At 52.6% G+C, this 11,716-nt stretch overlaps 1 protein-coding gene across 6 annotated transcripts in view; it reads right to left on the bottom strand.

Moving 5' to 3' along the window:
* Positions 1–2,779: 2,779 nt before the first annotated feature.
* Positions 2,780–11,716, bottom strand: part of UGT8 (UDP glycosyltransferase 8) — a 56,530-nt gene continuing 47,593 nt past the window's right edge. For all 6 annotated transcript variants that reach the window (XM_033134909.1, XM_033134907.1, XM_033134908.1 and 3 more), the window contains 4 exons: positions 10,360–10,502; positions 9,096–9,172; positions 6,340–6,559; positions 2,780–3,863 (listed from right to left, as the gene is read on the bottom strand). In XM_033134909.1, coding sequence (XP_032990800.1) covers positions 3,500–3,863; positions 6,340–6,559; positions 9,096–9,172; positions 10,360–10,502 — 804 coding nt within the window. In that variant the 3' untranslated portion in view covers positions 2,780–3,499. The remainder of the gene's footprint in view (positions 3,864–6,339; positions 6,560–9,095; positions 9,173–10,359; positions 10,503–11,716) is intronic.

The raw sequence follows: 11,716 nt of genomic DNA, 5'->3' as shown, positions 1-11,716 counted from the left end.
AGCACAGCAATGTAAAAGAGGTTGGTCTGTTTGGTACTTCCGGGACTAACACCACGTATGGAATCCTACACGGTGTGTTCCCACCATTTCGGATGGTGGCCGGCAGTGTGTGCGCGTGTACACACGGTGAGCCGGAGGTAATCGTCACCACACAAGTAAGGAACCGAATTGTAACGATGACTAAATACTGGCATTGGCTCTAGATCAGGACCTTCAGACAACAGGGGCTGGGCTCAGTCTGTGACTCTCAGGAAACATCAGGCCCATGGGGACGGGACAGTCCCCATGAAGTAATTAACGACGTGGGGCCATGAACCCCCCACCCAGGGGGCCCTGCACAACGTGTGTAGCCCCTGGGTAGCTGACGGCACAATCATGCACGCCGTGCCCCCTAGACGACAAGGACCCTCCAGGACACGGCCCCTGGCATCTCACATGTCGTCCAACAGTTGACAGGCAGCCCTGCATAGGAGTGCCACCGCTCGGTGGGCCCACGTCCTGGGGACATGTTCTTCACGTCAGAGAAGGCACTTACCATGTGTCTGCAGAGACAGTCCCCAACGGTGTCACAGCTAGCGGACTTCCCGTGTGTCAACTTCAGTGCATGTGACATGCCCCACGATTCCTAGTGACAACGTCCGTTTGGCCTCATGACAAGCACGCTGGCATCTGGGCACAGAGGCACGTCACTCAGGTCCATGAGGATCTGAGCATAAATGTCCCAATAATCTCAGTGGAGGCAGGAAATGAAGAAAGAAACAGGTCACCGTGCCTGGTCCCCGCGGTCCTCCCACGATGGGCCAGGCCAGGCGTCCATGCTGCAATCTTGAACCAGAGTTCTCCAGGCACCCAGGGAGGTGGGTCCCGGCCTGAAGCACAGGGTGTCGCTTGTCACGATCCAGGCACAGGCTGAGAACACCAGTGTGCAGTGCACAGGGAACTAACTCAAGAACAAAGCCCGGGCTTGAGCTGGCAAACCCCCGAGACCTTACCAGAAAAAGACCACTTCAGTTCCTGGGCATGTGAGCACTGCCCCAGGCTGTCACACACTTCTCTATTCTCAACACAGAATTTCTTGCTTTCAACTTCTGCCTTCAGCCACTGCACGAGCCCACACGCCAGCTCCCTCCAACCCTGCCACCCAGCTGTGCCCAGGCTCTGCAGCAGAGCTGTCCCTGCTCAGAGGAAAAACAGACCCCATCTTTACTCTCATCTGTAGGTGACCTGACCGTGACCAGCCACGGACAAGTTTGCAGAGGCTCTTAAAAAAAAAAATAATTAAAAAAAAAAAAATGAGTGAATAAAAACCTTCTTGAAAACTTTATTAGAGGATTTAGCCCAAGTATGGAAAATTGAAAATCCCTCTATTTGCCCAAATTGGCTAACAAAAAGCTTACTAGGAAAAAACAAGAACGATCAGCCCAGACCTACACTTAACATTCTTAATTCTGGGACAATTTTAAGATCCAGGCTAATGTACTGTAAGGAAAATTCCTGTTTATAAACAATAATAAAATTCTCACCTGTAACACACTGTTTCCACACACATTACACTTACAAATTTGGAAGACCTGCCTTAGAAACATGTTTAGAATGGACATACGTAACAGTGAAATAAAATCTGAATAAAAATCGTATTCCAACCACAGTCCTTTATTTTTAAATCGTGTTTATTGTTTAAGTTTTTATCACAGTGGAGATTAACTTACGCTTAATCACCCGGTGAGTGTTTACTGTCAACTTCATCCAACTCCGAAAACAGTAACATCAACTCACTCGTACACTCCAAGCCTGTCACCTCCCCACCCTTCACTGCCTGTCTCTCCCTTTGAACGGCAACGTTATGATACGATTGTGAAAAGGCATGACTCATAGGCTTGTATGTAAAATACCATTTCTTCAAGTATTCAGAGAGCAGCACACGTCTGCAGTGTACGTTAGAAAACTACCTGTGACGTTATTCTACGTGTAGGACAGTGGCTCCTGGTGGAGAGCAATAGAGTCGGATGTCATAGTGTACGCCGAGATGGACAGCATTCCGAATTGTCACACTCTCCCATGTTAGTGAATAGCGTTAGGTAAATGGCGGTGCTTCCCTACTCTCAGCTATCAGACCTGGGATGTCAAACAGTGAATAAATAAAGCTCAACACGTGTAGTGCAAATGCGAAGTAAACAGAATGACTTGAAAGAAACTCGGAGTTGCCCAAGGGGGATGGTGCTGTGGGAGGTCCTGACTTTGTAATATTGATGTGCACGTGTTCTCCAGTGAGAACTGCGAGTGTCCGGTGGCCCCGATGGCTGCAAACAGCTGCTGAGCCGGGGGCGGGGCACGAGGGGGAACAGGACCTAATGCTCAGAAGTCAGTGTCAAAAACGGTACAATTTCTCTATCGGTTCTGCATCTTGTGTAAGGTGTGGATTAACAACATCTCAAACCCCTCGGTACCAGGATGAGCTGCAAAGGTTCCCTTGAAAAGAAGTGAACGTTGGCACCTTTGGGACATAGATTGTGTGGCCCAGACAACAAAAGGGATGAAGAGGACGGTTTGTTAAAGTTAGAGCTTTGGAAATATAACCTGGACACTCAAAAATGACATTATAGAAAAGCCATCAAACAGATACACAAACATTCAAACAACGGCCCTGTTTGAAGACACCTCATAAGCAATAATCTTTAACTGCTCAGGTACTTTAACAAAAGTTGGAGCTTTGCTGCTTTGTCTATTACACGTTGAACATAATGTTACGCATGAAAATGAAACAGAAAAAACTATAAAATTCTTCCAGACGCAAATTCTTGGTTGGTGAAAAACAAAGTAAAATGTGACAACCAATTTATACACATACTTAATTGTATATTTTCCCCCAGAAGTGTCCATAGTCCATAAGAAAAGGAAAACAAAAAGAAAAAAACAAACAAAAAAACTCAAACAAAAAACCCAAGAGTACAAAAACCAGTGTCATTCTTCTCATTTTCTTCCTCTGCGTTGTTTGGAGGGAAATGTGTTTTTTCGTGGTAGTGTCCTGAGTTCACACGCATGAAATTCTGGAAGAGAGACACTTGGATCCTAACTGCCTTTCTTTTTCCTTCTTGTACCTTCAATAATGTACCAAGCAGTGGATAAAAATCCCCTAGTTAGGAAACACGCGCACGCGCACACGCACACGCACGCACATCTTTGCAAGAGGAAAGAAAACATTCCTCCTCATGTGGGACACGCACGTATCAAAACTTAAACTAAGGCCGAGCACGGTCACTTGGTTGATTTAAACGATTAAGGCTTCTAACAGGTTCAGTGCCAAACTCTGCATGAGTCTCGGAACAAAACACACGTCTGCATTCCGGTCTGTGCTCCGCCGGCACCGGAACTCCGCAGAATTCCATTAGTAGGTCAGCTAAGGGCGCGTTAGAACGGTGCTGGCTTCACCTCGGCAGCGGTTAGACTAAGTGGAGCGGGACGCCCGCCCGCAGTGACCGCACAGGCCCGCGGGGCCGGCTCACTTCACCTTCTTCTCCTGCGTCACGTGGCCGTTCCTGTCGCACTTGCCGTTGACGACCCCGTTCTGGCAGTGCCCGTTCAGGGCGCTGTGCCGCCGTCCGGGCCAGCAGCGGCCGAGTGTCCTGGAGAGGAGCGACGCGCCCCGGCGCAGGAGGAGGCGCAGCGCGGCGGCCCCGAGCAGCAGCGCGGCGGCCACGTCCAGCAGGAAGTACTGGCAGAAGGACAGCTGGTGCACGGCGGCGCGCAGGTGGGGGGCCCCGCCGTGGCGCAGCACGTACTCGATCCAGTACACGGCCCGCTGCACCGGGTGCCCGGGCTGGTCCCTGTGGATCTCGGAGAGCTTGAGGGCGCGCTGACGGTAGCTGTGGGCGGAGGCAACAGAGCGAAGGTGGCGAGCGTGCTGACGCCACCCCCTCGTGCGTGGGGGGACCGCCACAACGTCCCCCACCCCGCGCCTGCTACGTGCCAGGCAGCGTCATGCGCTGTACCCACGAGGAAACACGCCTTAACCAGGTGGGGACCATGAAACCCAGAGCCCGAGGCCCTGGCCGGGTCACGGGCCGGGAGGCAGAACCTGTGTCTGACTCCAACGCCCGTGCTGTCCACACCGCCACAGGCCTTCAAACTCAACTTACTAATCACCCAGCCTCAACCGGGAACAGGGCGAATTCATCAGGGCTGAGAGAGGGCGGGATGAGAGGAAAACGCAGAGCTTGCCCGACACCTGTGTGTAGCAGTAACTTAAGTGTGTCCTCGCACAAAATCACCTAAGTGACGATACGAGCTCCTACTGTGTATTAACCGAGGACGAGGAGCTGAGAACAGCACTGGAGCCAGGCGTGGCGCTGTGTGCTCTGTAATACGCAATGTCTACATTTGGGTATCACGGCCGGGTAAAGACGACAGCCTCCTGAACGGTTAATGAAAACCACGTACTCGCAGGAAGTGAAAATACCGTGTGAACGTTCTAACACGTGCAGCGGCACATCTGGGTGCCCGCCCTGCCCCTGTGAGCACGGACCCTGGAAGGAGCTGGCACTGCTCAGACATCAAAAATAACTTCCTCCTGATGACAAAAGACACCACGGAGGATGTGGCCCTGGAGCTGTGCCTCACAGGGGACAAGTCAGGACGCGAGGCGGAGTGCGACCTGAGTGAGGAGGGTGGGAGAGCAGCCGTGTGCCGGGGACAAACACCTTGGGGAAAACGTGAGGTACGGGGCTGTCTGGGTGGAGGTGACACTGGAGGAAGGTAAGTGTCACTTGTAGGTGTCACAAGGACAAACACACAGCCGGGTCCTCAGAACTGAAGAGCCATTGGGTCAGAGCTTTGGGGACAGGCTTATAGACAGGAAGAGAATTATGGTGCGATGACCATTCAAAACATGTGCCTCGAGGGATTTCCTTCAACTTCTGGGTAAGAAAAGAACAGCATTTCCTGAGCCGCTGGTGACGTGATTGGAACTGGAGCAGACGGTATTAGTGAAGCGAGTCAGCCTTTTCAGTATCACTGCGTGTTAACTGCGGAAAGTTGTCACATACAGGGACTGGCAGTAAAGACCATGGGACCCAAATCATCTGAATAAGAGACCCTCACCCTGACTGTACAAAATGTCTTTTGTTAAATACTACTGATCTCATTTGCATACTTTGGGGAAGATACAAACTTACTTGCTGCACAAAATGAAAGTCTGAAATCAAGTGGTCTGCACCCTGGAAGGCTGCCCTGCTGGGCTGAACAGCAGTGACCTAAGGGTGGCCGCGTCCCCGATGTGGCCATGCTCTGCCACAGCAGACGTGGTGGGCTGGTGACCCGGCCTCTGCCCCTCCCTGCATAAGCACTGCTGTGCGCAGCTCTGTGAGTCTCCCCAGACACTATTTCAGGGCTGCGCTTTCCACATCTTCCTTGCGCCCCCAGGACAGGCACCATTTTCCTTAAGGACAGACATTTGTAAAACACTGGGCTCACCAAGGGGCACCGTGGGAAATGGAGATCCCATCGCGGGCGCTCGGGTCAAAGGACAGCTTCAACCGCCAGAGCCGAGGCCAGCATGTCGGCTCCCGGCGGGGTCAGCGCGTGGAGGCAGCCTGAGCTCACAGGCAGTGTGACAATCCTCGGAGCGCTGGAGCACAGCCTTTCTGCCACTTTACCCCGAAGACTCAGCCCTGCCCTCGGCGTTCTGACTATGGCAGTGGCTCTCACACGTAGGCTGAGCCATGTCCCCCAGGTAGGAACAGGGAACGCTTCCCCCTCCCAAACTGGTGTCACCTGACGCATGGGATCACTGAAACGCCATGCAGAAATGGGAAACTGCAGCTCTAAGGCCGCTTGCCACCCTCTGAGACTCAGCTGGCAACTGGGTCAACTCCAGACACGTCACAAATTTTTTAAAGATTCTCACTGGCCATTGACCTGCGTGAACTGCGGGGTTTTCGTGACAGCCAGGGCTGCGCTCCAGGGCTCAAGTCAATCCTGGCTCGGTTTCCGCTCTGAAAGCTGTAGCCCCAGTGCCACGTGCCTTGTCTTCATAGTGTGAATGACGGCAACGGGCCATGCGGTCATTACGAGTGTCACACCGAGAGGAGGACACAGGTCTGACACACTGCAGGGACCACAACTGTTCCCACTGGAGCCTGGCTAATCCAGGTAGAATATGATTCAAGGTCAAACACGCTGGGCAAACACGGCTACTTTCCTTTCCCCAATTCCAGGGCAGGCCCCGCAGGGCTCTGAGGACGGCTCCAGGGTTGCCCCACTGTCAGCTGCCGGCCCCACTGGCTGTAGGCGACGCGCCGTGGCCGGGGCGCCTGCCTGCGGTCGCCCTGCTGGGCCGCTCACCTGCAGTTGTTGATGACCTCCACCAGGGCTTCGTACAGCTGCCCTTCGGTGACCGTCTTCCACTCCAGCAGGATCCCCATGCCTTTGGCCTGCACGCGGGTCATCGTGTCGTAATGGTCCCCAAACAGCGGGACGCCCACCACAGGCACGCCGTGGTACATGGCTTCGAAGATGCTGTTCAGGCCGCCGTGGCTGAGGAAGGCTTTAATGTGCGAATGGCCTAGGACAGGACGAAAAGCAAACGCTGACAAGGCTGTGCCACGCCACATAGGTATGTTCCAGGAAGCTCTAAAATGTCAGTCAGCACCGTGATAAACACAGAGTTACCTGCTTTGTACGTCAGGCCACAGCCACTTGCAAGTAGCTAAGACTTACAGTTTTAAGGAAAATGTTGCAGTTTCTCTCAAACACAAATAGCAACTGACGCCCACATCTATGGACATGGCCGGTAATTGGTGGGAAGGCAGTGACAGCAGGAATGACAAGACGCCCCGCCAGACCGCAGGGCCTCAGACCCAACTCCCGCCCTCGAGCGCTCCTCTGAGCCGAGGCCACACACACTTTGTAAAGCCGTCGGTGAGATTGTGGCAGGTTCCGGAAGTCCACGAGCAGTGTGCCTGCTTGTCCGTCCTGCCTCACGGTGTTAGGTCCACGACCTAACCTGGAGGGACGCAAACAGTGGGGACATGCTGGCAAGACCTGTGGTAGGACGTGGGACATCACATGACCCCTGGGGTTGAAAGGGGGGTTTCAAACCGACGTCTCCCTGGGAGTGCCTCGCATGTCCCGAAAGGGCAGAAAGACCCGCGGCGCCCACAGGACGAGGGAGCACTGCCCTCAGGAGCATGGCAGGATGGACACCTGCTGCCAAAATGCAAGTCCTTTGAGTACACACGCGCCAGGTAGGACATGGGCTCGGCACCCACTCAACATCCAGCAGATGGTCACCGTTCTCACTCTCACCCACAAGTGGCTTCTCCACCCAGCCCGACTCCGGGACCTGCCCTCGCAGTGGGTCCCTGACCTCCTCACTGTACAGGACCTCAGCGCCAGGCCAAGCAAGAGAGCAGGGAGGAGCGAGAGGGGTGAAGACACCAACTGCCCAACCTGGAGGAGCCTCCTGACAACATGGCAAAGTAACAAAGGACCCACAAGGCCACACTGGGGCTTCAGGAGGCTCTTGACTTAGGGTGGAACTCTGAGGAGAGGGGCCTGCTGGGGGCCTGGGTGTGGACCTGTGAGGGGAGGGGCCTGCTGGGGGCCTGGGTGTGGACCTGTGAGGGGAGGGGCCTGCTGGGGGCCTGGGTGTGAACCTGTGAGGGGAGGGGCCTGCTGGGGGCCTGGGTGTGGACCTGTGAGGGGAGGGGCCTGCTGGGGGCCTGGGTGTGAACCTGTGAGGGGAGGGGCCTGCTGGGGGCCTGGGTGTGGACCTGTGAGGGGAGGGGCCTGCTGGGGGCCTGGGTGTGGACCTGTGAGGGGAGGGGCCTGCTGGGGGCCTGGGTGTGGACCTGTGAGGGGAGGGGCCTGCTGGGGGCCTGGGTGTGGACCTGTGAGGGGAGGGGCCTCCTGGGGGCCTGGGTGTGGACCTCTGAGTAGTGGCACCACTTGGAGCCTTCAAGCTAACCTGTCATAAAACTTCACATGTCCCCTGATGCTGCAAGAACACTGGTGACCATCCAGAATCCCAGTAAGTTTCCTGCCTCTCTCCTGCCTTCTATGAACTCTGAAGTCATAATGGTAAAGACATATGAAGAAGAAGAAAGTAATGCAAGCATCAAGGAAGTTAAACGTCCCCATGTTTCCCCAGTTTTATGTTTTATAGAATACATTGAACTACAATAATCTGGAATTTTAGATATAGAGAGAAAATTTCTTGCTGTTTTTTAGTTACAAAATTGAATGTGCTAATTATTAGGAGTCTTTTTAGCTTCTAAAAAGATCTTTTAAATGCCCATTTTTAAGGTTGTAATTTAAAATTTAAAGGCACTTTACATAATTTGTTAGACTTTAGTATTAGTGAACAAATGATGGTCAATATTACCCAAATCAGTAACATTTTTATAATTTCTATAATAAATAATAAATAATATCTTAAAGGGTAACATGGCATTATTTTTTCTTAGAAATATAATGAATAAAACAATTTTCAATTTTACTGTCTGTGCTTACTGAACATAGAATTAAATAACTTAAATATCTCAAAAGAAATGCATATAATTGTTATTTCAATTTTGAGCTGTGTATCAGAATCCCAATAAATAAATAAATCAAAAGAAATAAAGTGTTTCAAAAATGTCTGGTGATTTAGGGGAAACTTTGGCAGATGATGCAAATCAAGTTAAAATAAACCGACTGTCTCCTTGTTGTCAAACAAACAGGCACCTTTGCACTTCTGGGTCCTCAGGTGTGCCTGTAATAAAAGCCTGAGGCTTCTACGTTTGCGCTGTTTTCATGACTACTTTCAGCCGATCAGCCTAACTAGGATTAAGTTTACTCACTGCTAACCTACATCGTTCCTCAAGGGCAGTTTCCAGGAAATCAAAATGGGTGACTGGCCTAAAACTTTGCGTTTATGGACCCAAACGATCATGCTTTTCCAAGTGTTTACAATAAATAAGGCTGGTGCGTAGGCGTGACGTCTCAGGCTGGAGGAACCGGGGAGCCTGAGGTGCGCACACACTGTGTGCACACGGCATGCCCGAGCATGACGTCACGCCACATCACAGCACAGGCCCTGGGCCGTGGCGCCCACTCACCTAGCAGGTCGTTCTGCGGGAGCCAATCCATGAGCTTCGTGTTGTTCCCCAGATTCTTCGGTTTGGGCCCAGAAAACCTAAAATGCACAGCACACAATGGATCTTTCAAAACACACTTTACGCTGCTGAAATTATTACACTGAAAATAAACGTCATGCGGTCTTTTGTCTGCACTCTTAAGAAGGAAACCATGCTTTCCTGGCAAGCGAGGGGTGGTGAGTTTCTTTCCTTTTCCGTGACTGAAGGACACACAGGAGACACTGCTTCTACGAGGCCTGTTTCCCTCGCTCTTCTTACCTGTACACAGAGCTGTAGAAGCAACCGAGGCAGCCTGTGCTAGAGAGCCGTCCCCACCGGGCCTGGGGGTGAGCTCGAAAGCAGTGAGCAGCTGCGGATGGACGGAGCCACGGGGAGGAGGGCTGCGCACGGACAGCAAGTGAGCACGGCCCCTGCAGCTCGGCCCAGACCGGACTTCCCAGGGCGCAGGCCGTGATCAGGCCGCGTCATGCCTTGATGTGTGAGAGACCTTGAAGGTCTAGGGGACACGAACTGTCCGCAGGAAAGCAGAGGGCGCTTTCTGGGTGAGCCTAAAACGGGAATCCAACTGCACTGCAGTCTGACGGGGGACATCCTGAGCGGCCGGGGTGGAAGCCGGCCAGGAGAAGCTGTCCTTACTTACAGAGTGCCCGAGGACAGCCTGCCCCCCAGTCTGCTTAGGGCTTCAGACTGGGGGCCACACCTGCTCACGGCTCTGCCCCGGGGGCCCGCCACTGGTGGCATGTCCTCACACATGACACCAAGTGCCAGGGCTGACGTGACACACTGGACTGGACACCCCAACGGCAGACGCACACAGACTGCACCTCCCAGAGGAAGCTGAGGTCCCCCGTCTGTTTTACCAGTGTTCACTGGCAGGTTATTGTGTTTTAAAGGCCTGTTTCTTAGATTAAAAACAAAGAAGAAGAAAGCATTTATAAAGGAGACAGCTGGGACCCAAAGGGCCCCCGAGTGTCTGACTAGTTACTCATCCCGACACTGAAGGCACATAAGTGAAGGGAAGTGAGACGGGCGCAGGGCCCCCCACTGCACCTCGGTCAGGTCTCCTTCCTACGCTGCAGACTGAGGTCTTTCGGCTTGGTCCTGTACTGTCACCTCCAGACCCCAGTCCTCAGAAACAGCGTGAAGACTCGAGGCGTCCCCGTGCTGCAGGCCAAGAGGGACGCCTGGGGCCCACCGTGAGGGAGCCATCTGAGCCGTCTCTTACCTCCAAACCACTTTCTGGGGCAGTCTGGCCAGAGCTCCAGCCAGCTTGCTGGCAATGTCCTCTGACAGGTACTTGACCCCCGCTCCGAAGGACACAAGGACGAAGCCGTGTTCACCAGCTCTGCTCACCCAGCTTTGCAGGTCCTGTCGCAATGGGCGCCAGTTAGTTTTAGGAAAGACCGAGAGAGGTCACGTCAGTGTCAGCAGCCCAGGTGTAAAGCCCTCCCGGTAGTTTTCTCCAGCAATTGGAAGGTAGGGAAGAGGGTATCACTCCCCTTTAAATAACTGTTTTTGTTTGCAACATCTCATCTGACAACGCAGCAACGGAAATAGGAGGCCCGTCAATTTTGTAAGATCAACAAGTAACAGCCACCACTCCCCACAATGGCCAGTCCTCAGCCAAACCTCACAAAACGCTGGGGTGACTGTGTTCTATGGGGACACAGAGGGCTGGGTTAGGGGCTGACGGGGGTAGAACTCAGGCGGCGTGAACAGATGCCGGAGCCAGGGCTGAGGAGACCATGACTTTGCTGCGTTCGGCGAAGGCTTTGGACCTGCACTTCGTGGGAGGTCTGCAGGGGGCGAGGGGGCCGGGCATCTTGCCTGTTTACACACACGCAGGGTTTCCTAGGACTGAAGACGCCGTCAAGTGTAAAGTGCAAGATTGTTCAAAAAAATAACCTTCATACTAAATGTGTTCAATGAATAAAAAGCAACAATCCCAGGCCCAGAAATTTCACACAACTTAAAGACAGAAGTTGTGGGGTGCCCCTGCCCCAGACAAATGCTAACGAAAAAACTGAACTGCAAATAAAACCTCCTTTACAGTATCAACAAAACCCCCGCATGTTTAAGGAGAGTAAACCTGATAAGATATACAAGACCTACATGAAGAAAACCTGACCCTTTACTGAAGGACAAACAGAAAAGTTGAGGAAATAGGGGGGTGCAACATGTGCCAGGAAGGGGTCTGAAGATGCTAATTTTCATAAAGTCAAGTTCAGGGACTGCCCAGCGTACGTTCCAAGAGGATGGTTACAAAACTTGAAAACTGAGCCTAAAATTCACTAGAAAAAAAAATACGCAAGAAAGGCCAAGAAAATTCTGAAAAAGGAAGGGAAAGAGAGTTTCCCCTTCTAGATACTATAATGTACTCCAGCATCCGGAACCATGTCGATGAAAGTCTCCGGTTTGGGAGAAGAGAGAGTGGGAAGGTGGGGGACCCAGCGGCTCAGTGAAGGGAGGGACCCTCCACCAATGACACAGGAAACGAGGTCACACCCTCCCCAACACCAATGACAGAGGATCCAAAAGTCAAATTGAGTTAGAAACTACGACATACCTGAAGAAAGGTCACT

This window comes from Rhinolophus ferrumequinum, chromosome 18, assembly GCF_004115265.2.
Source record: "Rhinolophus ferrumequinum isolate MPI-CBG mRhiFer1 chromosome 18, mRhiFer1_v1.p, whole genome shotgun sequence".
Lineage (NCBI taxonomy): Eukaryota > Metazoa > Chordata > Mammalia > Chiroptera > Rhinolophidae > Rhinolophus > Rhinolophus ferrumequinum.
The sequence above is the reverse complement of the archived record's forward strand: the minus strand, read 5'-3'. Positions and strand labels throughout refer to the sequence as shown.